General features: G+C 49.2%; 1 protein-coding gene across 1 annotated transcript in view; it reads right to left on the bottom strand.

The window, feature by feature from the left end:
• Positions 1–519: 519 nt before the first annotated feature.
• The window catches only part of prickle2b (prickle homolog 2b), an 85,164-nt gene continuing 57,875 nt past the window's right edge, over positions 520–27,808 (bottom strand). The window contains exons 3-9 of the mRNA XM_048255138.1: positions 12,859–13,042; positions 7,646–7,797; positions 7,162–7,261; positions 5,633–5,836; positions 4,466–4,652; positions 2,464–3,318; positions 520–2,071 (exon numbers count right to left, since the gene is read on the bottom strand). Of these exons, the coding sequence (XP_048111095.1) occupies positions 1,131–2,071; positions 2,464–3,318; positions 4,466–4,652; positions 5,633–5,836; positions 7,162–7,261; positions 7,646–7,797; positions 12,859–13,042 (2,623 nt within the window). The 3' untranslated portion in view covers positions 520–1,130. The remainder of the gene's footprint in view (positions 2,072–2,463; positions 3,319–4,465; positions 4,653–5,632; positions 5,837–7,161; positions 7,262–7,645; positions 7,798–12,858; positions 13,043–27,808) is intronic.

Here is a 27,808-nt window from a genome sequence, read left to right as displayed (position 1 = left end):
TGTGTAAATAAGTGTTTAATTTCCGCTCTCTCTCTCTCTCTCTCTCTTTCTCTCCACACTCTCTCTCTCTCTCTCTGTGCTCTTACGTATTTATGCATCAAGCAGATGGTGAGAATGTCTGAGCTGCCTGCATCAGGCATCGGGGGCATGAGCACCAGTTACTCTGCTGAGAAACCAGTCAGTCAACTAGCCCATTTACTCCTAAAATGCCTGCTAAAAACGCCAATAGAATCCTATGGCATTCTAGACTAAATAACCTTATTTCCTGAGGGTTTTCTGAAAAAATACTAAGAATTGTCAACGTCTACCAAAACCTTAATATCTAAGCCTCTGTAGCACCTAGAAACATGAAATAAAAAGCATGCTGCGCTATGCAGCAACCAGCGAGAGATTCAATGTTGTGCTATGCAGCAACCAGCGGGAGATAGAATGTTGCATCGTGCAGCATCCAGCGCGAATGGGCTAGCATCAAACCTTCAGTCAACTAGTATCAAAACTTCGATGAAATACTCTTTAATTTCAACGCAGGACAAAAATCAGCAAATTAATGTGCATGCTTTTCTATTTCTACATTATATATAATACATAAACAATTCTATCAATACAAAATATAAAATTTGTGGTACATCATTTACAATGTATTTACATTACATCCTTAACTTAGTGAATTCATTAATTCATTTATATACACCTTATAATAGCCTAAAATGATACTTAAGAAATCCACATTGCAGGAATAAGCTGAACCATACAGGACTGTTACGAAGGCGGATAAAAGACATTTAGAACCATTGCACATTGGCTTTTGATAAGTACAATATGATGGCATAGCAGACCTTCAAAATGCAGTAGAAGCTGTTTGAAATATAATACTCAGTAATGACATTGTAATATCAAACCAGAAACAGAAGAAAAAAGCAAACATGCAAAACATTTGTGATGTCGACGGATTAACCTACTGTGACTCACTCACTGTTATCTCACAATACTTAAAACGTGTTTTTGAGTGGTGTCTCTTTTTTAAACAGAGTTGAAAATGCTTTTGTGCAAGTGTTTTATTTTCTTCTTTTCAGGGGTAGATGGATAAGCTACAACGAGTGTGACCTGGTCACTACCCTGCGTGGCTTCAGTTAGGAGATGATGCAGTTCTTGCTTTTCCTGCGCTTGCGCGTGTGCAGCTGCCCTCGGCTGCCGATCTGTCCAGGGCCAGCCAGTCCTCCGGAGCTGTACTTCTGTAGGAGCTCCTCGCTGGTCATGTAGCGCAGCTGCATGGGCCGCGGGATGGGCTCGCCCAGGAAGAATCCCTCATCGTCCGATTCGGACGAGGAGGAGCACGTGGAGCACCAGTCGTCCTCGTCGGCGTAGTCCTCGTAGTCGTCCCAGCCAAGGCGCAGGCCCCTCGGCCGCAGCGCAGCCGCGTTCTGGAGCGTCAGGTCCGAGGTGGTCCGAGGGCACTGCCGGAAGGGCTGCTGCCGGAAATGGCTGCCCCCTCCTCCTCCTCTGCCGCCCAGGGCGTCCTGCTGGCCTCGCGGTGGGGGGAAGCGGTCATAGTCCTCGCACACGCGCCGCTGTGGCCGTTCGTGTGCGGGCACCCGGCGATCGGCGGCCAGGTTGAGGGCGTTCTCCGAGCGGGAGCGCCGTGAGCGCCTGGATCGCCGGTGGTGATGGTGGTGCCGGCGTCTTGGCTCCTCCACTGGGCCGTTACCTCGTCCCCCTCGCATTCCGCGCTCCCGGTCACTCATGGCGGGCAAACGGGCGCTGTTGGCATTGCTCACCAAACTTAGCCGGTCCTCCTCCTGGTAGGCGAAGCCGGGCGGCAGGGCGCTCACGACCGAGGGCTGGTGGTGGTACTGCAGCGGGTACTTGACCGCCACGGGGACGTCCATCTCCATGTAGGGCTGCACCGAGGTCAGGCTGCGCAGCGACTCGGAGCTGCGAAACTGGACCGAGGAGTTGAGCGTGCCCATGTTGCTCTTCTCTGACACGTTCATGCCTGAGTCTTTGCTGAGGTCAGGCATGGAGAAGCGAGACAGTTGCTCCTGACGCTTGCCACCTCCATCGGCTGATGTCCCTGTGCACCAACACACAAACAGAAATATGATAGGTGGCCACACCATCACACGAGGAGACAGAAGTAATCAAGGAAAATGCTAGTCTTTCACTCTTGGAATTACATGACAATGCCACTTGGTCTTTAAATATGGGGACCAGCACAAGCTTGGTCTATAAAGAGTGGGTAAACTCTCTTAATTGCACATTTCATTTCGGCGCACTAAGCCTGTGTTTATTTCTACAGCAAAAAGTTGAACTGGCGCACACAACCCAAAATTCAGTTGACTTTTTCTGTCTATTACCGAACATGAAACACCACTAAAATGACTCACTTTCCACAAACTCCAAATACAGAAATACTTAAGGCCATCCTCACATATTAAGTGACTTTCAGATGAAATCTGCACATACCTGTGGCATTAGACAAGGCTAATGACTCCATGGAGCCTCTTGGAGTTTGCTCAAGAGGTGTGAGTTGCTCGGTAAAACTAAGTGCACTGATCGGGTTCCTGCTCCGTCCTCCCTGAGTGTCCAGGTCCCGGTCCCTCTGGAACACGTGTAGGCTGACCGAGCGCTTCTCTGAGAAGCCGTTATGGGACACATCGTTGAAGCTGGGCTGCGTTTTCAACTTTGGCGGGGAGTAGTCGTCTGGTCCGCTGTACCAGTTCTCGTTGAAGGAGTGCCCTTTGAGGGCCGATATGGGGGGTCTCTTGTTCAGGTGGCCAGGGTCCTTTGCCCGCTGTTCGCCGGCTTTTCCTGAGGTGGGCGTGGGGTTGTAGCTCGTCCTGATGTTGCACTGGCTAAGCAGCTGCAGGGGGCTGGGGGTGGTGTTGGCGCGGCTCTCGTACGGGTACGCCTCACCATGACCCTTCCAGCTGGGTGGCTCCCGCGTCAGACTGGGCGTCTGGCTGGACAGGCTCAGCAGGTCCATCTGCAGGGACAGCGGGTCCACGTCTGCCGAGAAGCGCCCCTGCTGGTCCTGTCCTACGCCGTTGGCATGTCCGTTGGTCGCGTGGACGTTCCCGTTCTTGCCTGCCTTGGCACAGCGACGGGACTCCCGTGAGCGGGCGCTCTGGAAGGCCGAGTCGGAGGAGTCGGAGCCGTTGGGGTCCTCGCCCACGCTGCAGGCCCGAGAGCAGAAGATCTGACCCTGCTTTGGCAGGAAGGGCCGGCCCAGGAGGGACTTCTTACAGCGAGCGCAGCAGAAACACGCCTCAGTGGCGTGCCAGTGCTGACCATCATAGGTCATCTGGCCCTGGTCAATACCTACCATGGTGGAGAGAATACATTTTAATTAGTTAAGGCTCCCTGTTATGCACCTTATGTACATAGACACCTACACAAATCCTTAACTACTCTGCTGAAACTGCTCATGCTACACTATCAAATCCTGTAATACTCCATTTAAAAGTATGTTGAACCAATTCAGTGACATTACAAGATGTCTCCCCTCTGCCATGGACATCTGTGGTAAATATGTTCCCTTAAATGATCTGTATTAATGTAATGAGTAACAGAGGGGAAACTGGTTCAACCTAGCCTACATCTGGTATTCCACGACGTATTTTCAATGTCTGTGTCTGGACATTTTAGTTTATAATCAGCTTTTACTGAAATACTCTCGGCATCCCATCAAGCAGATAATTACAACCCAAAAACGTCTTGAGCGAGGTGCCCACATGCAGCTGTGGAAAACCACTGGAGCAAAAAACGAGGCCTCCAAGCAAAGAGTGTTACGCGGGGGAGTGTTACGCAGGGGGCAGGAGAGACACCTGTGTGCTCTGCACTCTGCTTGAACTCGGGAGACGAGAGACAACACTCTTACATGGTACACCGACAGCATCCGTGCGAGCTACTGTCCGTGCCATCCATGCGAGCTACTGTCTTGTACCATTAAATGCTCTCTGTCTACACTGAATCCGTTAAATATGTCCTTCTACTGAGTCATATCTGTCATTCAAAACAGCAGAGCTTTGTAAGAGACAGAAAGAAAATTGAAGTAGGGTGTTGCATGGCGCTGCACAGCACAGCATTGCGACACATACTGTTAGGATATTTCAATTGAAAACAATGTAATTAAACAGATTTTAGCTAATGTCCGCTCGCAACGCTTGCAGTTAGGACTTGCTGTTATACAAAACCCTAAACCCAAGGTACCTGCTAAGAGCTTACTTTCTTTGGCCCTACTAAATCATGTTCCAAACTAACTTTCAAACTAAGTGCTCAGATCCGGGTCAGTGCTCCCGTGAGGCCTGTTTGAGAGGACGCACCCCTGCCACCGCTGATGCCAGGCCGATTTGTCTTATTTTGCACCACAGATTCGCCCCATTTTACACTGCTCAGCCCATACAGAGTGCCTCAGCGTTTCCAAATAGTCACGGCAACGACGGCCCTGACGGATGTGTCCACTCACCGATGTGCTCCCCGCAGGAGTCGCAGTACTCGGCGTAGAGGGACTCGAAGCAGCCGCAGCAGTAAGGGCGACCCTCCTTCATGATGTAGCGCTGTCCGCCCAGCACCGTCTCGCACTCGAAGCAGCAGAAGTGCTTCATGTGCCAGTGGCGACCCTCCGCCTCTGTGCACTCGTCCGCGAAAATGATCTGTCGGAGAGATAGATAGAAAAAAAATGCAGGAACCATAAAAAAAAAAGATAGCGGACCGTACATCAAACCACAGTATCTGTCTGTAGCGGAATGGTGGCGGGGCAACCGTGGGGCAGAAGGGCGACAGGACGGGATGGAGGAGATAGTGCAGAAGGCTTGGGGGCCTGGCTGTGGCCCTGTTCCAGCCTCTGAAACTGCGTCCTCTCTTACCCCTCTGCAGGAGATGTGAGGTCAAGTTACATTTTTCACTGGCTCTGTCTTTGAAGCTAGTTAAAAAAAAGAACAGACTGAGGAGGAAAGGGGGGAATGAATACTTCTTAGGAGACACGGAAAAGAAAACGTTGTCTTTCTAAAACTGTGTGCTAACGGCGCAACAGGCGGTGGAATAGCCTTCATAAAAGCTTCCATCGACACACATACTCTATCCACACATATGGTCTGAGAGGCACTTTGTGGTTTTGCAAATCTTAGCCCCTCTTTCAACTGCTAACATGAATATCTCAGAATCGAAAACATTCTTGCAGTCAAGAGCATTAGGCTACTGTGAAGCTGTTTAAAGTTTTTAAAATCCCTTTCAAAACAAAAGTCTGCATCTGCAACAGTATGATATTAAATTGCATAATCTTTATGTCAGTCAACGTTAATCCAACCCAGTTTACAGACCTATGCAATGTGTGTGTGTGTGTGTGTGTGTGTGTGTGTGGGGGGGGGGGTCGTCTTTAGGCTGTCTCTGAAGGCTGTGGTGTGCAGAGTGATAACAAGAGGTCATGTTCAGAGGATTAGTGTGTGATTGTGTGTGTGTGTGTCCTGTGTTATTTTGTGTGTCAGTCTCTTTGTGTGTGAGTGTGTGTGTGTGTCCAGTGTTATTTTGTGTGTCCGTCTCTTTGTGTGTGTGTGTGTGTGTGTGTGTGTGTGTGTGTGTGTGTGTGTGTGTGTGTGTGTCAGTCTCTTTGTGTACAGAGTGTGTGCAGGCGCACCTCGTCGCAGGCGGAGCATCGGGGCTTGAGTCTCTCTGCGTGGTGGCGGCCACAATAGATCTTGCCGTCCTGGTGGAAGTAGATGAGGTCCACCAGCAGCTCGTCGCACATGCTGCACACGAAGCAGCGCGGGTGCCAGCACACGCCGTGTCCTGCCCGCGACGCAAACACCGCAATGTCACCACCGGTTATCTGCCCACCGCACTGACCGAGGGAGGGGGGAGGAGAGGGGGGAGGGGAGAAAATGCAGGGAACCGTTAGAACATAGAACTCAACCACTATGGTATACAGTTTACAGTGATGGTGCAGTTCAGTTTAAAGACATTTCTGTCCAAAGTGACTGATTAAATATTTCAAGAAAAAAAAAAGAATTAAAAGAGCAATTAGTATATGTGTGTATGTGTATGTTTGGTGCCAGGGAGGGGGGGAGAGAGAGAGAGAGAGAGAGAGAGAGAGCAGAGAAAGAGATGAAAGGGAGGGAGAGAGAGAGAGCAAGAGAGAAAGAGGGAGAGAGAGAGAGAGAGAGAGAGAGAGGGACAGAGAGAGAAAAAGAGAAGGAGAGGGAGAGAGAGAGAAGGAGAGAGAGAGCAAGAGAGAAAGGATATGAAAAGTATGAGAGGAGGGCAAAATCAGGTTATCCAAGTAGCACACTACCTCGCTGACTTATAGAGGTCAGGAGTGGGGTGGTGGGTGGATGAGGATTAAATCAATATGCGTTATCAAAGAGTGTCCACTCAAGCAATCTGCTCCCTCCCCCCTCCCTGACAACACGGTCTGCTCAGGGGGCAGGCATACAGTAAATCAGGGGAATGCATGGAGAATGGGCCATACAGTAAATCAGGGGAATGCATGGCCATACAGGACCGGGCGAAGCCAACGCCTACATTCTGAACACTGAGGTCAGCAATGGGCTTCTGTCAAGGAGAGAACACTCTGCGTTTCAGCTTGTCTTTACTAACCTCTTGGGAAGCTCATTTTTGGCACTGCGGTAGAATAACACACACACACACACACAGACCGGCACAAGCGTATTTCAAGGAACAGTCAAAACCGTCTGTGTTTACTTATAAACGTTTGAAGAAAAAAGGTATAAAAGAAGAACCGAAAAAAATCTGAAAAAAATAAAGGAAAATTGTCAACGTGGCATCAGTGCAGCTGACAAGGCTGAAGGTCATAGAAGGAAATCCACTTTAATGTCATCAGCCGCTTGAGTTGGAGTGGAGTTATGTAGAGGGCGAAAAACATACACACACACACAAAATATCTTGAAATATCCCCTGGTTTATTTTCATTCTGATGTCACCTCCGTCGGTTCCTGCATTCCTGTGCCACTGCTGTTTAAGGGAGCAGAGGAAGTGGCACATGTGTGTGTGTGTGTGTGTGTGCGCGCGCGCGCGCGCTTTTGGGCTATTTGCTATTTTAAACTGACAGCTCGGTGCTAACTGTATCCTGAGAGGGACTCACAAATGGCAGGAGAGAGGGGGAGGGGGAGCGGTAGAGGAGGAGGAGGGTGTGGATGGGGTGGTTACCTGCTCACAGATGGCCCCAGTCATTGTCACAGGGAAGGGTCTCACATTTCCGCGACCCAGATTCCGCCGCGCTGGCGCTGGCTGGGCCAGATGGAGCCTGCTGCCTCGGGCCGCCCAGGAGTTGTGTGCCGCTTCTGCATGGGCGAGGAGCCGGAAGAGAGAGGTCAGTGCTGTCAGTGCACATCTTTCTACACATACGGTCACACACACACACACACAAATAAAAACAAACACACACACACATACACAGGTTTTCTGCCTGACATAAATAAAAAAAAAATAAAAAAACACACACACACACCTCCTCATTTACACACTTACTTACATCACACACTTTCTCATCTACACACGGACACAAAAGAACTCACACCACCCCATGTTATGTGTGCACCCGCCCCCTGTGTGATGCGACCTTTCTAGGGAGGCAGAGCCAAAAGGGTGGGGTGGGGTGCGGGCAGGAGGTGGTAAGTGGGTGGTGTGGGGCGAGGTAGGGATGGGGTGGGTGGGCGAGGGTGTTCTCACCTCATTGTCGTGTGGGGGTAGCTGGTGCAGCAGCTGCTTGATGCGGTACTTCTCTCCAGGGCTGTTCACGTAGGGCACCTTATCCTCTGGCAGGGAGCTGTAGTACTGGTGCACCTGCGAGAGACCACACCAACAGATGCGCTCACACACAAGGTCACACACCACCACAACACAAGGTCGCACACCACCAAAACACAAGGTCATCCACACCCTGCATCACATCATCTGGCCAATGCCTGCCTCCAGTGGGTAGGGCATATATGGTGTGTGTGTGTGTGTGTGTTGATGTGCGCTGGTGATCCAAATGCTTTGGTTTCCTCTGATTTGACCCAGGCTACCACTGACGCCATGAAGGACAGTTTCTATATTGCCCGCCCTGATTCTGTTCCCATCCCCACACACAGCACACACACACACACACACACACAGAGCCATTACAGGGTAGATGATTTATGGATGTCCAGCCCAGAGTTAATGGGATCTGGCCTTTCGCTCTCTGCCATCATGCTGACATGGGAATGCTTTATCAGGACGGGCAGTTGAATCCGCAGAGCGCGGCTCAAATTCCGATTAGCTCAATTAACGGCATCTTCAGCCCATGGACACGGGATTCGTGCTAATCCCTCCACGCTAAAATGATACAATTAGCATTTTTACAGAGCGTAGCGACAATGTCCACACAACACATAACATGTGTCACATTCATTCTGTATTCAATGTCTAAATGGTTAGCAAATAAAAAGGAAATCTAGACACACACACACACACACACACACACACTAAAAGAGCTGACATATTAAGAAACAGTGTAATCACTGTGGATTGGAGAGGTTTAGCTAATCTTAGACAGAACAGGCCAAATATTATTGAAGGGGAGGGCAGGCGAGGCACACTGAGGTAATTCAGCCTTGGCGATCCCTCCAGAGGCTGACCGCTGGGCCAGCCGTTCTTGGAGGCTTCTTGGCGGTAATGGTTAATCTGATACTGGGCGCGGGCGCCGGGCCCCAACAGTCCTGGCCTATGGTACACCATTCGCACAGCTCTATAAATATCGTGCAGGACTAACGGCCCAGTGCATAGACTAGAATCCAGCATGCCAAGGAGATGCAATTGGCCAAGGAGATGCCATTGTGCCAAGGAGATGCCATTGGCCAAGGAGATGCCATTGGCCAAGGAGATGTCAGGCTTCACTGAGCACCAGTCAATATGATTATTTTCTAATCACTACGAAAGGGATCTTGACTGCAATTAAAAGTCGAATCTTCGCCGGCTAAGCTGTTCAAATGCTCCTGATTCACCTTCCACGATGTTATTATTGATCTGGGACTGTCAGAGCTCACAGTGCAACTATAAATCACGTGGATACTTTGGGAGCTTCCTGTTGCTGTTTTCTAGCACGTTGGAGTCCCACTCAGCAGCATGGCGTCCTATCTGTAACTGCAAAATGGCTGTAAGTGCAGTCTAATGTGCTGGCCCTCTCTGTCCTGCGTTGGCCGGTCCGGTCTGGGCGTCTCGGCCAGCAGAGAGAAAATGGAGCCAAGCAGAAGCTACGGAGGGGGGATTGCTGAATATTTCATGAAACGCCAGCTGTGCTTGAGCACCAATAAGTTACCAGAGGCAAGTCCAAAGACAACAGGCAAGACACTGCCGCAGCCAAGAGAACACTATGGTGCTGTGGGGATCCGAGGAGGGATGAGAAAAAGACGGCGTGGAAGAAGGGCCTGCGACTCCCGGGGAGAGTGGCCATCTGGGCACAACATCTAGCCGGCCTCAGCTGGACACAACATCTAGCCGGCCTCAGCTGGAAACCACCTTTTGAATCCTGCAGTGCAGTGGGCATGGAAAAGGCAGAGGGGAAAGAGAGAGAGAGAGGGATGGGGTGAGGGAGAGAGAGAGAGAGATGGGGTGAGGAGAGAGGGATGGGGTGAGGGAGAGAGAGAGAGAGATGGGGTGAGGAGAGAGAGATAAATTGAGGAGGAGAGAGGGGTGAGGAGGAGAGAGAGGGATGGGGTGAGGGAGAGAGGGATGGGGTGAGGGAGAGAGAGGGATGGGTTGAGGGAGAGAGAGAGAGATGGGGTGAGGGAGAGAGAGAGGATGGGAGAGGGGGGGAGAGAGAGAGATGGGGTGAGGGAGGGAGAGAGAGAGATGGGGTGAGGGAGGAGAGAGAGAGAGGGGGATGGGGTGAGGGAGAGAGGGATGGGGTGAGGGAGAGAGAGGGATGGGGTGAGGGAGAGAGAGAGAGAGAGATGGGAGGGTGAGAGAGAGAGAGAGAGAGATGGGGTGAGGGAGAGAGAGAGAGAGATGGGGTGAGGGAGAGAGAGAGGGGATAGGGTGAGGGAGAGAGAGAGAGACATAGGGTGAGGGGAGAGAGATGGGGTGAGGGAGAGAGAGAGATGGGGTGAGAGAGAGGGATGGGGTGAGGGAGAGAGAGAGAGATGGGGTGAGGGGAGAGGAGATGGGGTGAGGGAGAGAGAGATGGGGTGAGGAGAGAGAGAGGGATGGGGTGAGGGAGAGAGAGAGAGAGGATGGGGTGGGGAGAGAGAGAGAGAGGGATGGAGTGAGGGAGAGAGAGAGAGAGAGAGAGAGAGAGAGAGAGAGAGAGAGAGAGAGAGAGAGGGATGGGGTGAGGAGAGAGAGAGAGAGAGAGAGGGATGGGGTGAGGGAGAGAGAGAGAGAGAGGAGAGAGAGAGAGAGGGATGGGAGTGAGGGAGAGAGAGAGAGGATGGGGTGAGGGAGAGAGAGGGATGGGGTGAGGGAGAGAGAGAGAGAGAGAGGGATGGGGGTGAGGGAGAGAGAGAGAGGAGGGATGGGGTGAGGGAGAGAGAGAGAGAGAGAGGGATGGGGTGAGGGAGAGAGGGATGGGGTGAGGGAGAGAGAGAGAGAGGAGAGAGAGAGAGGGATGGGGTGAGGGAGAGAGAGAGGGAGTGGGGTGAGGGAGAGAGAGGAGAGGGATGGGGTGAGGGAGAGAGAGAGAGGGAGGGAGAGAGAGAGAGAGGGATGGGGTGAGGGAGAGAGAGAGAGAGAGGGATGGGGTGAGAGAGAGAGAGGGATGGGGTGAGGGAGGAGAGAGAGAGAGAGGGAGAGGGAGGATGGGGTGAGGGAGAGAGAGAGAGAGAGAGAGAGGGATGGGGTGAGGGAGAGAGAGAGAGAGGGAGGGGGAGGGAGAGAGAGAGAGAGAGAGAGAGGGATGGGGTGAGGGAGAGAGAGAGGGATGGGGTGAGTGAGAGAGTGCGAGAGAGAGAAAGAGAGAAAGAGAGGGGAGGGAACCATCTGACATCTCTGATGCAACCAGAGATAGGAAACAGCTGTCGCTCAACTGGCTCTCCTGCACAAAGAGAGTGCATCAAAAAGATCAAGGATATAAGTCTACACAGAGTTTATCTCTTCTGATGTCAAATCTTTCTTGATGTCACACCATAGCAACAACAACCATCACATACATACCAGCTGGGATTTCCTCTGTCAATACGAGTTCTACATCTGAGCCCATTTGGATTGCTATGCTTGCACTGGGGCCAAGGGTAATTAATTGATGTTCAGTTTGAACACAAACTCCACTTTCCATTTGCTGAGGAATTCCCAGATCCAAAGAAAAGCACTTAGGCACTGGCTCGTATACAAAAGGACACTTTCCACAGCCGCATTCAAAAAGAACAAAGTCTTGACGGTCAACTAACGGCAAACTCGCTATACAACCTTTCCTTTACTCTTGCTTTCTCTCGCCGGTTAAAGACATCTTCATCCCAAACGCTTATTTCAGCTTTTGCTTCCACAAGGCTGGTTAGCAGTTGGTTGAGTCTGTTTTGAGTTTAGCCAGATCTTACAGAGAGGGGGGAAAGGGCTGTGATTCATTCTTTCTCCAAATCAATGATTAACCAGTGTTTAAGCCAGCATCTGGATAGGGGGAGAACATTGCAAAGATGCTTCGTTTCTTTGTCCCATCCACATCCTCCTTAGCCTCCACTGACTCACATGTGTTGATTTATTGCCTGGTGTGCAGTGAGCAGGTCATTTCCCGCTTCATAGGGATTTAGTGAGCCTGGAGGCCCGGCTACATACATGTAATAAAGTCAGTTTTCCTTTCTCTTCTTGTGACCAAAGCTTGCAGTACCCCACCGAGGTTTATTCCACACATGTGCAAGAATTGCGTTTCCCTCAAGGCTTGGGGCAATTACAGGCTCTGGGGGTAGAACTGAAGACCCTGCCTTTCAAACAGGAGCGGTGAAAAAAACACACACATAATTAATGGCTGCCCTAATAACATGCATGGACCCAAGTTTTCGTATCCTGGCAACATCCTGACATTTATTATCCCTCACGTCAAGACAACGCTGCGTCCTGGCTGAAATGCAGCCACTGCTTTAAACGATTCCTGAAAGAACCAATAACGCTTCCCACTAAGGCGTATGGGGAAGATCTATAATGCATTAGCCAACATTACTTGAATCATTTCTAAACAAAGAATGGCTGTTCTCGGCCTTTACTGCCTTCGTTTTTGGGGGCACGAGTCCTGAAATGCTTTCCTGTCTACTGTGTATTGCTGGACTTTGCTCACTGAAGTGTGTCCATTCAGCTAGAATGAACTGTGGCCAACAGCCTTGCTTTGCCCCGGTGGGTAGGTGAGTGAGTGGGTCGGTGGGTGTATGAGTGTCTGGCGCTGTGCTCTGAATCAGTAATTGTCCCAAGAGTCCGTGTGACCCCGGGGAATATGAACACGGCTGTGAAGCTTCTGGAGAGGTGGAGACTTTATGGGGGTATTGAGCGGCTGAGTGTAGCTGCAGGAGCCGACTCGGAGTTAATCAAGAAAATGAAACGCACATCAATAAATGATTTCACTGTCCCATAAAGAGAGTGTGATTTGAACAGAAGCCTCGTAAAGGTGAATATCCAAGTCTAAAGGCTACAGCTTTCAAACAAAGGCAAACAGCAGCATCAACCTAGCTTACCATAAACAGACAATGAGCTCAAATGAGATTCAACTTCACACACGAGTTTCAATTTTAAGAACTTTACAACCTAACAAAAGAAGAACAAAAAATCATTTTACAAGCCTCCTCAAATCTATGATTTTTACATACTAATTCTGTGTTTAAAAATAGCCAGACAGAGCTAAGCTTACGCAATTTAGCCCGGCAACAAGAGCCGCTTGAGGACACCGGCGCGTTGCCAACCCACCTGCTCGGGCTTGAGCCCTGGGGGCACCCAGGCATACTCCTCCAGGGCACATCCGGAGTCGTCGTCCGACGTGGAGTTCCGCTGGAAGTCGTACATCAGCTTGGTGACCGTCTTCTCCATCTCCAGTTGCATGGCGCTCACCGCATGCTCCTCACGAGCACACTTACAGTGGAGGCAGATCTTCCTGTAGGAGAGAGAGAGAGAGAGAGGGAGGGAGAGAGAGAGAGAGAGGGGGAGAGAGAGAGAGAGAGAGAGAGAGAGGGTGAGAGAGAGAGAGAGGGAGAGAGAGAGAAGGTGAGAGAGAAGGGAGGAGAGAGAGAGGGAGGGAGAGAGAGAGAGGGAGAGAGAGAGAAGGTGAGAGAGGAAGGGAGGGAGAGAGAGAGAGAGAGGGTGGTTGAGAGAGAGGGAGAGAGAGAGAGAGAGGGTGGTGGCGTGAGAGAGAGGGAGAGAGAGAGAGAGAGAGAGAGAGAGAGGAGAGGCAGAGAGAGAGAGAGAAAATAAAAAAGTCATATCAACACTGGGTACAACCTGATGATTGCAGAAACAAATCTGACCATGAGGTCCTGCAAGGGTGAAGGCGTGAGGCGACATAACATTTCCCACATGTTCTGGTTTGTTTTGAAACCCGACGTCCCGCCTGAAGCAAAAAATAAACTCTGTGGATTGAGAGAAGCCACCACGCTGAGCGAAAGGTCATCATCACATCTTAAACAATCAGCTAGAATGTGTGACCAAAAAGACGACACGTTAGCGGCGGACTGACCTAGATTCATCTGCAGGACACGGAAACACGAAACGCTGAAGACATCCAAGAACGCATGTGAAGTGGAGAAAATGACTTCTCTCGCTAGAAAACCATTACTCAACAGCCTGGGAACTGAACTCCACCGCAGCAGATGCACGTTGATGGCGTCAGCTCCATCCTGCCCGCTGATGAAGACCAGCACGCTCCTACTCTGCGCCGTTCTGTGTCTGTCAGAACCGCCACATTTGGCCACAACATGGGAGAGACCCCCGGATTCCAACACCACCTCACACACCCCATGGGAGAGACCCCTGGATTCCAACACAACCTCACACACCCTGTGATTCAGCACAGCAAGACAGGAGGGGAAAAAAAACTCACCAGGCCTGCGAGGGAAGTCTGGCTGCATCTGGTTAGCATCCGGTGTGTGTGTGTGTGTGTGTGCTCTTGTTCGTGTGCGTCCTATATGTGTGAAGACGGGGGGTTTAGCTGACATTACCATCTCTGCCAAACCCAACTTCAGAAACTCCAGAGCCAGTTGGTCAGATTTGCTAACCTCGCCTACCCCCGCCCAGCAGCAAAAACAAACCGCCTGCTTATGGCAAATCCCATTAGCGCTTCAGACGCCTGACAGGCTGCCTGCTGCACGTCAACAGGGGCCGTAGGACTTTGACGGACAGACCGCGCTGTCGCCAGACACTTGGCAGCCGACCTCATGTCTGCGTAGCCAGCACAGTATAGAACATCTACAATCCCCCCATTGTGTGCTGCATGTGGCACACACACACACACACACACACACACACACACACTGGGACGTTTCTTCCCCACATACACACACACACACACACAAAAACTGGGACGGTTCTTCCACACATACACACACACAAACACACACATTGGGACATTTCTTCCACACACAAACTCAAGAGTGCTTTCTTGCTGCGGAGTGCTTCCTCTCCGTCTTAGCTGCTGAGCTCCTCTCTCTGTGAGAGGGGTTCGAAAGTGATATTTAGGGTGTTAATCCACATGGCTTTTTGAGCAGCTGACTCCAGGTCAGCCCCTAGCCTGCGCACTTTAAAAAAAGAAGGGAAAACGGAGGGAAAGGAAGGTGGAGAGTGTGTGAGTGAGTGAGGTCACCTTTAAAAGGGGGTCAGTGGCGAGCGGAGGGGCCACCTCCTCCCACGCAGGATTGGATTACTCTTAAACTTCGGACACCCAGGGCTTGAGGATGGTGATGCACACTGCAGAGCTGTACGAAACGCAGTTATTTGCGACTGCTTGGGCTGCCCTTGAACAAGGGCATTTTACCTGCATCACTTTGGACAATAGGAGTGCCGGGATTGGCCGCATGAATATTAAATGAATATATGAACACAGTAGCGCTGAGCGCGAGAGCCGCCCATGAATATTGATGGCAACAGTAAGTGGTACATGGAAATGGGCCCGAAGACAGAATCATCATCCTCGCTGACAGGCCGCTCAGCTAGCCAGGCAGAGGATGAAAAATTCCTCCATCTTTAAGGCATGACACCAGTGCCCGAGGCTAGCATGCGTGTGCCTACATCATTAGGGGATTCCTGACTATAATTAGAGAAATATGCATGATTAACAGGACAAGACGTACCCTGCTGTCTACCGGAAGCACCTCATGCCAGGTTATTATGAGAATGAGCTAACATCCACGACATATGTAGGCTATATAAGCAGAGGAAAGGGTAGAGCAAGGAGAGAGAGAGAGAGAGAGAGAGAGAGAGAGAGAGACAGGCCAACATAGTTGGCAAATCCGGTTCAGTTTTGCCACTGAATGGAACGCAGGCTTGGAGACAGGGGTTAAAAATAACTCCGCAGAACACTGACTCTGCAGGGCCTCTCCTTCTCTCTCTCTGTTGGCAGCCATCACTAGGAAGGGCTGAAGCGCTCTCGGACATCGCAGAAGGGAGGGTTCAATTCCCTGTGGACAATGAGTCTGTCCAGATGTATGGACGAGATAAGATAAAATGTCACACTGCAATTTCACTTCAGAGAACTAGGAGATCTCTCCCGAGGATCTCTCTCTGCAGGATGAAGAAAGAACTAGGAGATCTCTCCCGAGTCTCCTGCAGGGATGAAGAAAGACTCTAAGCCTTACTTACGGCCTTTTCCTACTAATCGACAATGAATTGCACATGACTTAGATTTCCCACAGAGGTACAGTACCATATTTCACTTGTAATCTACAGTACATGATTTTGATTAGTGAGAGGTGGAGTGCTTTGCTAATAAAAGACTGACTCCATTACTAAATACCTTTCTAAAACGTTGGGCTGGAAAAGGGCAAGAGAGACAATAAGACAACTGAAATCCCTCCAATAAAAAGTCTGTCTCCTGCTTGACCTGCAGCAGGGCCGGGCCAGGGAGAGCGCGAGCGTCTCATGACTACGCACCGGGCCAGAGGGAGAGCGAGCGTCTCATGACTACGCACCGGTATCTCGCAGACGACCAACCGGATGAACCGTGACGCATGTAGACAACTATTGGGCTTGCGGTGTTGATCATAGCCCTTGCCTTGCAGATGACCCTGGAGGAAGGCCCTGTGAGGCTCCATCATCCTGAACATGGAGCCGACGCTTACCCTGGAGGGTTTGATGTGGTTTAACTGACTGACGCGCGGGGATAGCCCTCAGTGCCAGCTCTCCTCTGAGGACGTTCACCCAGGGAGGGCAGCACATCATTCCAGTCGGATTGAACAAACACCCTTCAAGGGCGGCGCTGAAGACCAGCCGATCACAACAACAGCTGGGCACAAGCAGAAGCCAATTTTCTTTCATTGTTTTGTTTTTGTTCGTCCTTCATTCCTCTTTTTAAAGTGGCTTTTTGTTTCCTCTCCCTCGCTCTTCTCAAACTAAACAAACAAGATGAAAACAGCATTCTCCAGCTGACCGTGTGTCAGGCGCTTGGGGAGTCCTGATCGGGGCAAAATGGCTGTGCTCAGACACAAAACACGACAGGGTTTAATCAGTGTTAAACAAGATTATGCCGCACCTTGTCTCCAATCGAGCTCAACAAAAAGAGCTTGGTAATTAGGATCCAATTATGGGGAAGTCACCACATCGTGTTCCAATGACTGGAGATTATGGCTGTGCCCACCTGCTGCAATCACTCATAATCCAAGGACTCAGAGCCCTCACACGCAGGCCCCTGTGCATAGGAAGGGGCATGGCATATACCTATATGGCCCCTGTGCATAGGAAGGGGCATGACATATATACCTATATTCACTTGTCATGCACTCATGTACATGCACATACACACACAGACACACTCACACACACACTAAAGACAAAGGTTGAGGGAATTCTTTGTTTTGTTGACTTTATGTGTGGTGCAAATGACAACATTTCATTCCATCCCTCTCTTAGCCATGGACACACAGTCAATGAAGAGCAGATTCTTTACAATACATGCTTTCAATCTGAGATGACAGTAGGCTATATGTGTGTGACTTAATACAAGTCTACCTTTGACACATTGAAATTTCTTGGTCACAAGTAAGCAATTTCTAGGCTAGAAATTGATACTGAAAACATACACGGAAACAGACCCCCTCACTAAAGCAAACCTCCAAACCATCTTTGGGGATGTAAAAGCCCCATCTGTACAAATCATCAGAAAGCTCTTAAACACTACGAATGACACTAGCCGCTGGGAGACTAGAATTCTCTTTAGATTGATGGTCGAGATAATGATGTATGAACTGACACTGGCAAATAAATCAATTACTACCCCTCCCCCTAGGTCTTTCTTGAAAGAAAAAAAATGGGGGGAAATGAGAGAAAGCGTACCGTACGTGATATGGGTCTACGGGGTTCATTTTCTTTTAACTCTCTGCACTGATGTGCAAAGGGAGAGGTGCCGTAATTGAGGTAGCCTTGGCAGTAAACTAAGTTTGTGCCACACCGGCGGAACGATGTGGGCAGTCGCCTGCGCCAGCTGCCGAAGTCACATTACTCTCCAGTTAGCTGCAATATGTTAATCCGAAATGACCGGTCCTGACTCAATCAATCCGGGGGATGGCCAGACCATCGTGGCAGCACAACAAAACAAAGATTAAATCCAGCTGGAAGGGGTCAAATCAGCCGGATCATGGCGAAGCAGTATATAGGATTGATACATTTACAGTTGTACTAGTTGTGCATTACAGTCTTGCAGTGTTCAAGACTACCATTGCACACACTACCATAGCACCTTATCATAGTCAGTCCAGTCCAGACCTTTATAAATCACTTTACATGCTCTTTACATTTTTACATTTCTGTGAGTGATGTTTATGTATGAGAGAGCCTGTATATTTGTCGTAATGTGCCTGTATGTGTGTTGGTTGTATTATGGTTGTGTATAAGATACTGGATTCCTAAAATTTCTCTCGGGTTGAAAAAAGTATCTATCAATCTACAGCCAATAATGCGCACGGTGGACGCAGCACAAAGACAAGTAACGTTAGTAATCTCAGAGGTACCCTACCTCTAGAATGTTGTTACACGCAGAACGATGGGCTAACTGCTTGAGCTACGTGCCCACGCATGTAGAGTATGGAGATATACATCTTCCCAAAACCACTTAAAGATCACAACGATGCGCGATGGTTGTTCGTGTTGTTACCCTTTTAACAGCTGTCGTTTACTTGCCATGCAAGCATTTTTGCAACAGCGCAACAATAGCCTACAAATATCTATGCATAAACCTCGGGACTTATGGACGGGAAAATTGTAGAAGTTCGATAGCCCATCTCAAAAAGGACACGCAAGACAAAAGTTAACAAATGGATGAGGATATGTTGTTGCCCTCCTTACTTACCTTTACCAGGAACTTGGTAGCTCGCCGTTCCCCCGACTTGCGTTAGTTTTAAAATATGTTCTCCACATTGCCAGTTCCTTCATTTACTGTGAAATATCATCAATCGTGTCTAACTCACTTTCCCGTTGGTATGCCACCACAAATTACGCCTGCAGTGTATATTTAAACCGCAGACCTTCGTCAAAATCCACAAAAACGACAAGAAAACGGCGAATACGCTAACATCAACTTTTGTTAATAATGAAACGCAGTGACTCAATTTAAGCAAGAGCCGCAGAAAATACAGTCCAATCTAAGAAGAAATCCAAATCGATCCTTGAGACGTGTTTTTCAGATTTAGCCTTCAATGGTACAGAGACTTAGTTGCATTGTTGAAGTGTGGTGATGTCAAAGCTTTAATTCTGTCCGAAGTATAGGAAACATTCCGGACCGATCACGGCGCGTTACATCCAGACTAGAGTCTGACTGAGCGACTGTAGCCACCTCTCGGTTCTCACTGCCCACACAGCCCCGCGGATGCAAATGAGTGTCCATGATGTCAGCAAGTCACCGTCCGAACAGTGGTATAATTAGCGGCTTGAATGACTCGCATTTTGGATTCATTTACATGTAAATCAGACCACTTCGCTCGAGTTACTGGCCCGGCAATGGCAATTGAAAATAACATAATCCTATAAACAGCGGGACAACAGCCAGAAGCCTTTTTAATAGGCAACTCTAGCAATTTGTTTATCAGTGGTTGTGAGTAGTGTTGGGTGTTATGTTCCACTGAGTCACAGATATTGCCCACTTTGATTGAGGTGTTTTGTCTCTCAAAAGCTCATGCCCCACTCACATTTGACTAATAATCAATATCCTTCAGAATTGATTATCCTCTTTATTTGAAACACAAATTAAGGCTTCTTACCATCACTTTCGATCAATAAACAGTAGGCTGACCGTTTAAAATATGTTGAAAGTGGAAAAAGGAAATAGTAATAGTATTACTAAAAGTGTCTACCAATTCTAGGACATAAGACCAGTCTTAAGGCTATTTCAAAGTTGTTAAATTGTTAACTAGAGCAACTCTATGGACAGATTATGTCTTCCTGGGCTATTTTAGGATCTCTTAATCATGCAAACACTTGTATAACACTTGGCTTTAAGCCCCTAATACTATCTGAGCTTGTTTTCTGGGATAGTTAGAGGGAAGTTGAACAGCGACTATCAGTCACACTACTTTACCTATTTGTCTTGTAAACGGAAATAAAGTGAGAAAGGAAATATGACTGAAAACAACCTTCATGAAGGCATCACAGCTTAAGTACAACTGCAACGATTCATGATCATTTGCCCCAAAAAAAGGCTGCAGGGATGGGGAGGCGAGATGCTGAGCGAATCAATACAAGTGCTAATCCACAGTGGAGACCTATTGTGGCCCATTCAGTAGAACAGGAGAAAGAGTAACAACCTACTGATGTGCAGGTAGTCAAATGTCTTTGAAACCAAATCAAGCAAGCAGAAGCTCCTCTAACCAACGCCGTTAAGAGAGAATGTTAATGAGTTCAAGAAGCAGGATAACGTGTGAGAGGGTTCAAACTTGAAGATGCCCATCGCTTTACAGACCTTCTGATCCAGCCCTTTTTATTGAAACTGAACGTATCAGTTACTCTCTGTTCTGTTCTAAGGCATTACCTAGTGAACGTCTTTGTCCCTATGAAAGCTTTTGTTAGGTACTGTGCACCTCCTTGGCAGCATTGTAAGCCTGAACATAAAAGTGTGACGATTACACACACAATGCGTCCTGGGGTGGCACTATCTTCTGAGCAACACTATCTGAGTTCAGAGGGGTGTAAGGCAAGGACAGACACACACTTCTGCCTAATTCTATTCCTTAACATCGGACTCTGGCCCGACAGTGTTTTTGTTGTTTAGAAAAGATCCATTTGGTTTAATGCAGAAAGATAGTTTCACAGACCACCAGCCGCTTTCATGTTGAATGTGCTGATGAGTATCATTCTGAGTCAACACAGAGGCAGCTGAGTCCCGGCCACGACAGCTGATTGCTGCGCAGGACGCCTTTTCTGGGCCTGACCCCCGGCACGAGAGATAACCAGAATTCTTTTTGGGAGACTGGGCAGGGCTGCACATCAAAGGCGTTTGGAATAACTCCCCACCCCCAGCCCACGCGACCCCTTCCTCGCAATCCGACTTCCTGTTATGGGAGAAGGAATGATGCCAGAAGAGTTTTCAGAGCCAATCTGTCACCAATCTCCTTCTGAGGACCTCTCCAAATGGAACGTCCTCTCGAGTGCCTGCGTCCGCATCCCCAGCTCTGAGCTCAAAATGAATAGGCTTCACCCTTTTTTGGGGATACATTTCATTCCAAGCACTAAATGGATTAATTTAACATGGTCCGGATGACAAAAATTGTATTAAAAAAAAAAAACTACAGAGGATTAACACAAAGCAGGAGAATGAAATGGAATTCACTGGAAAGTTAACTCTGATTTTTTTCCATCTCTTTTTTTTTGTTGTTGGCCCCAGTCTGGCTTTGTATTTGTATGTATTAGTCTGGCCTCTGGCTGGGTCTTCCTACTGCATCCCTGGGCTTTCACAGTGACCTTGTAAGCGAGGATGCTCAGGAGCCGAGCAGGGACTCTCATTTCTGCTTTTTCCCTTTTTTACTTTTCCTTCTTCCCCGTCCCCAGTTCAGCTCAGGGAGCGTGTCTGGGAGGCGGAGCGGCGCAGCGGTGCAGCGCACAGCCACATCCATCAGAACATCCATTCAAAGACGACGGAGATGGAGCTCTCTGGGGCCTGGCGGGCATGTTGTGAAGGCTCGCACAGTTTTCAAGGCTTGGGTGCGCCTGTTCCCAAACTCGGCTTTAAGTGGGTCATATTTGCTTCGAGGGGACAAGGTGCTAGATGTTGCGGAGGTTTGAGCGGGGAGAGGAGGGAGCGGGGGAGGAAAGAGAGGAAGATTTTTCCTCTCTCCCCTTTGCTCTCCTTTGAGGGGGAAAATCATGCTGGACTAGATGTCAAAATACACTTCTTTCTGGGCCATTTGAGTGTTTGGGGTTGTGGCCAATGATTCAAAGTCTTTGCGGCAATATCTCTTACTTCCACACAGACCACAAAACAGGAATGCCATACAAGCAAAGCCCCTTTCGAGGAGAAAACTCAAACACCAGCAAACACCGGAAAACAAAGCCTGGGCTCTACCACCACACGCAACCGGAGGCTCTACCACCACACGCAACCTGGGGCCATTTGGGTTACTGAGCTAATGCTGACCGTTGACAGAAATCTATACAGTAATGATTATGGGTGTCAATATCTAAACATATCCAATTACTTCCAGTCTGGATGGCTCTTTGAGGGTCCTGTCCAAAGCAGTCCACTGCTCCAGCGTCTCGGCCTGGAGGAAGTCTCCTGTGACCCAGACCCTTCATTAATTATGGACACAGTTTGCTGAAAAAAGGGCCAAGTAATTAACTGTCTAAACAGCAGCAAAAGAAGAGTTCAGACTAGTGTGCATCCCATTGACAATTTGGTGGCCTTTTTGTTCTAAAAGAACATAACAGTTCTTGTGCAATGTGCAACAGCTTTTCAAAACAACTTTTTGTTCTGTCTCGAACGCTTGGGGATGATCCAAGCAAACAGACCTGGTGTTTGTGATCCTTTTGTCCAATTAGAGAAAATCACATGGTCCAGAGACTAGATTTTCTAGTGCGTCTTGTAATGGTTTAAAAGCAGCAACCCAAACTTTAAGTAAAATAAACTTGCGCTCAAGTATGTTCTGTTTAAATATTTAGATTGGGAAGACCGCTCGATCGAAAGCAGTTTAGTCCAACAGAGCAAAGCCAGTTCAGTCTCTGTTTGGTGAAGCAGGGACTATGAAGGGGACACAGTGATACACTCATGCTTCTCACAAAAAAAAAAAACCATCCATGTTTGGTCAACATCTATGGCTGTGATAACCTTCCCACTTTGGTGAGAACATGTTAGCAGATTTTCCTCTTAAACATCTTGATCTTTTTATGGGCGACTGATGTTTTCCCCTAAAACTCCACCAATCAGATTCCTTCCATCTGTGTGGTGTGATAACAGCAAAACCGATATCCAAAATGAGTGTTTGTTGTAACAAGCATTTAATAAAGTCAGATAGAGAGCCATGTGACATTACGGCTACTCTCCCCTCGGTTGGCCCACTGTGTTCAACTCGCAGTGAAAACTGCAGCCAACGACAACAGCACCTTTGTGAGTTGCGGCCCTGAAGTCTGGTAAATGTATTATCAGGGAGGGTGTGACCTCAGCCTGCGATGAAGTGCCCACACTTCCTGCAACAGGACAGAGACGGCCAGGACACTCTCATTCATCTGTACGGAAAAATATTACTCTTGGAGCTTGGGACTATATGCTTCTGCGATTTACTGCACGCAGCCCAGATGAGACGACCATAAGAGGTCCCGAGGTCTGCGTCGCTGTAAAGAGAGAGAAAAAAGAGAATCCTTTGAGTGGCCATAAACAGAATGACTTGATGAAACTGAGCCAAAGCAACCTCCAAGATGACCACTATTAAACCCAGAGCATAAATGACTCAACGCTGGATTTCTAACCGCTATGAGGCTGGATCACGAGAGTCCTGAGGCAGTGGAAACAATACACCTATTTAATTTAGCATGGCCAGAGAGAGACAGAGAGAGAGAGAGAGAGAGGGAGAGAGAGACAAAAGCCCCATCCTCACTGTCTGGATTTCATTTTCGATAATCATCGGCCCACCACTCCCACTTTGAACTTTGTCGGCCGTCAGTGCGGAAACGGTTTAATTGCAGAGCAAAGTGGGGAGAGCCGGGGAAAGAGCCACGTTGTGTCTGAGACAGAGCGGGGGGGGGGGTGTGTGTGTGTGTGTGTGTGTGTGTGTGTGTGTGTGGGAGAGAGATATGGAGATATTAAGTCCCCGGAACAACGAAAGCAGAGAAAGAGGATTAAAGTCCAATCTGATCCCAGGCCCCTCCTGAACCCGCGGCACTGAGGTTCAGAGAAATGGCCAATACAAATACAGCGGATTACCACTGGGCCCAGGAGCGCAGGACAGGAGGAGCGCAGGACGGGAGGAGCGCAGGACAGGAGGAGCGCAGGACGGGAGGAGCGCAGGACAGGAGGAGTGCAGGACGGGAGGAGCACAGGACAGGAGGAGCGCAGGACAGGAGGAGCGCAGGACAGGAGGAGTGCAGGACAGGAGGAGCGCAGGATGGGAGGAGCGCAGGACAGGAGGGTGAGAACGGCTCACACATCTGCGGCGGCTCTAGCTCTGTTCTGCGTTCTGTTTTCATGTTCCTCTCTAGTTCCACGTTCTGTTTTCATGTTCCTCTCTAGTTCCATGTTCTGTTTTAAAGTTCCTCTCTAGTCCACATTCTAATTAGGCGCATATTAACTAGTTCCACGCTCTAATTAGGCACATTTTAATGATGACACCGAAAAAAACAAGTTGCTGCTTTCAGAACCGGCACTTGGCATTTCTTCTCCTGCGTGTGTTGATTCTGGAGGTGACAGTGACATTTTCAAGGGATTTTCAACAAAAATTGGAGTTGGAGTTCTTGAATGTCAATAGACTGTCATCGCAATGACAGAGGCACACTGTGACAATTCATGACCTCTGAATGACTTCTGATGGAGCAGCAAATCACTCAGAATGTCTATGATTTTCATACACACACACACACTCACTCATACACACACACACACACACACACTACCAGTAGACTCGCTGCATATCTCCAATCATGCTCCAAAAGCAGTGGGTGCTGATATCATCTCTCTCCTGCATCACATGTGATCTCCAGGGAGCTCCAGTTTATTTGCTCGTATGGTGCAGAGCTATCCCAGCATCCCCTGCAAGCGCTTTAAGGCCCCTTGTGCTCCTAGCTGTTTCAAACACTCACGCCTCTCATCCTAGCCTGTTTATTTGAACTGCCACTGATGGGCTACGGTGGCAGGCCCGGGTATGGTGTGGTGTGTGTGTGTGTGTGTGTGGTGGTGGGGGGAGGTTGCCGGTTAGTTTGCGCTCTGAAAGCCATGGCCTCGGCCTCTTTCACACTTTTCCGCGCTCCGAGCACGCTTTTCACCGCACGTTTATCTCCTGCCGACGCCTGCTGCTGCTTCTCCGGCTCCACCTCACAGACCCGCCACTGTGCCCCCTGCCAGAGCTGGAACACAGAACAAACAAGGCCAAGCGGGGGCCTGCGCCTCGGCCTGGCTACTCCTCACCGTGCCACACCACACACACACACACACACACACACACACACACACAAGGCACACAGGAGAGGGTCTGACCCACATATGGGAAACCCTCCTCCCTCCCTCCACAGCTCCTCTCTCTCCCTCTCTTTCTCTCTGTCCGTTGGAGCTGCTCCAACCTCTAGTTTTCAGCTCCAGCTCCAGAGCCTTCCACACAGTGCGTGATTATGTGTGGAGATTATTCAAAGCAGCCCCTGATATTCTGGAGACTCAAATAGTGAGTGAGTGAGAGCAAGAGAGAGATAGGGAGCGAGAGAGAGAGAGAGAGAGAGAGAGAGAGAGAGAGAGAGAGAGAGAGAGAGGATGAAAGATTGAGAATGAGGAGTTTAGCCATGCTGGAGGCTGTGAATGAGCAGAGGAGAGTAGTCTATACTCAGAATGACCCCTCCCCACACACACATACACACACACACACACACACACATCCTTTCTTTTTTAAATCATTGGCTTGAATGGAAAACACATGAAAACTACTTCCCAAGAACTAAAAATGCTTAAATAGTGCACAGACACACACACACACACACACACACACACACACACACACCTGCCTCTTCTGGTGATTCAGAAGTGCTAATTGCTAGGTGGCTATTATAAAATCTGAAATAGTGCTCTACTTTCTTTCGCAGACACTTGACATTTGTGAGCGAGGGGCTGTAATTCTACAGTGCTACATTTGCGCTTGTTTTTCTACCCCCTACCACGCGCGTGTGGGCTGGCCTGAAATAGCAGGGGACGGACTGGGAATGGGAGCACTTAGAGTGACGCAAGAGCCAAGAAAAGAAAACAAAAGACGAGACTAGAGGAGTACGCGTCCTCTGTGGAAAAATAAAAGCCTGTTAAAAACAAGCTACAGAAACAACGGGCATATGCAGAGCAATTTCTAAGAAGCCGGACATGTTTTGAAGACCGGACAGTACAATGAAAAGTGGGACCAGTCTCACCAATGAGACGCCACTGAAAATATGAAGAGGTGTCTCCAGTTGAACATGTGTCCCCTTGCGGGCCTGAGTGGCGAGTTGACATTAATTTGTGATTAAAACATCTCGACCGTTAGCTCGTGGCTGGTGTGCTTAATCAAGGCACGGCGCATTAGAATTCGCGCCTCGAGGCGAGTGGTTTCTGCCACGACGCGTCGCAGCCGTCACTCCCACAAGTGCGAGCGAGAGCGCGTTTCCACCAACCCCACAGCCTGAGTAAAGCACACAACCAAACACTCCGGCGCGAGAAAGCGCGCTATCAAAATCCCGGGAATTATTCATAACCTCACACATCTCTATTACAAATCTAATTCCCTGTCCTCTTGCTGAACCGCTGCTGCAGCTGGGAGGAAGGCAATATAAAATAAATGATGTTGAACAAAACCACAGAGGATGAGAGCAGAAAAAAAAAAAGTATGACTGTCTAAATATGTAGGCCAGTCTCGGCTTGTGTGCCAGTTTGCGTATCACGCAATCATGCTGAGGATGTGTGTGTTTGTGTGTGTGTGTGTGTGTGTGTAGGTGTGTATGCCAGTGCGGGCGTCCAGTTGCATCACCCTCATCCAGTGCACGCTGCCTCAAAGCTGAAGGGGTGGCATGGGGGTGGGGGGGATTAAATCACATGGTTGCTCTGGACCTTGGCATTTGTAGCCATGGCAATCCATCTGATGCAGTGGCAACGATCGCACTGAGGTGACGTCACCGAGGGCAAGTCTGAACCTTGTCCAGAGCTGATGCTGCACAGAACCGACTCTCCACAGCTGTGGTCATCACTGAATCACCCTTCCTCTGGTCAATACCCCTTCACCCCACCCACCACACACACACACTACCCTCTGACCCCACTACACTGGGAGTCGTGCACCCAGGGCTGACCAGCAGTATTGACCCAATGGATTAGCATTTAGCTGTGTTCCGTGATGCCTCTGTCCTCAGAAGGATGTTTCTGATCCCGTTTCATGAACACTTCATGCGATTATTCCATCTCACGGCCCACTTCACATACAGACCACCACTGCGCCAAATCAACACTTGCGGAGTCGGGTTTTCCCCTCCCTGTTGTGTTTTCCTCCTCGTTCCATTTTGCTTGTGTGTCAGTGTTGGCTGTTTCTAACAGAGCGGATCTCTCAGATGTGTCATCCCATTCCCCCCAACTAATAGATACATAAATCTTACATGCATTCTCTACACCGGGTATGTCACAAGTTAGCCATATTTCTATTTCTCTCCCTGTCTACACAGCACTGACATGAGCGTCACAGTGCACTCAAACAGGTCACGAACCCTCCCATCTGGTATGAGTTAAGCCTGCATGCACAAATGGCAGATCTGTAAAATAACATCTCACTGGTCTTTCATCTGGTTTTAGGTCTTTGTTCTCAGCACAGGACAAATTATTTATTTTCAGTTTTATTGGGCCGGCAGGCAATGCTGTGTGTGTGTGAGAGAGAGAGAGAGAGAGAGAGAGAGAGAGAGAGAGAGAGAGAGAGAGAGAGAGAGAGAGAGAGAGAGACAGACAGACAGACAGAGAGAGACAGAGAGAGTGTAACATGGAGAGGACAAGAGATTAAGAAAATGAGAGGAAGAAGAGTTCCATGGAGATAGGGAGAGAAAGATGGAAGGAGAAAAGAGAAGAGAAAAGCACAAAAAGAGAGGGATAGAGACAATTACAAGGAGAGAGGGGGAGAGAGAGAGAGAGAGGGAGGTGGAGAGAAGAGAAGAGAAAGCGGTCTGTGGTTCTGCTCCAGAAATAGGTGATAACGAAAGCAGAGAGCTTGTGACAAGCCCCTTCACACGGCCCACATTCCCTGCCGCAAATGACCGTTTTAGAGCCCAGGGGTGAAATTCAGCACCTGGCTGGCCAGCAGCCTGGGCAAACTTTGAAGATCCTGTGCTTAGGGTGGGATGTGGGGAGTGTGTGTGTGTGTGTGTGTGTGTGTGTGTGTGTGTGTGTGTATGGGGGGGTTGGGGGAGGGCTGACAAACATGAGCTCTTCAACTTGGGGGGAGGCCATCCTCCCACAGAAAGCCCCACATGGCCTTCACACTCCGCTCCCCCCCCCAGACACACAGACCCTGAGAGGCAGTTCAAGGAGAGGCGTCCA

This window comes from Alosa alosa, chromosome 10 (genome assembly GCF_017589495.1).
Source record: "Alosa alosa isolate M-15738 ecotype Scorff River chromosome 10, AALO_Geno_1.1, whole genome shotgun sequence".
In the NCBI taxonomy this organism is placed as follows: domain Eukaryota; kingdom Metazoa; phylum Chordata; class Actinopteri; order Clupeiformes; family Clupeidae; genus Alosa; species Alosa alosa.
This window is presented reverse-complemented; position numbering and strand designations above follow the sequence as displayed.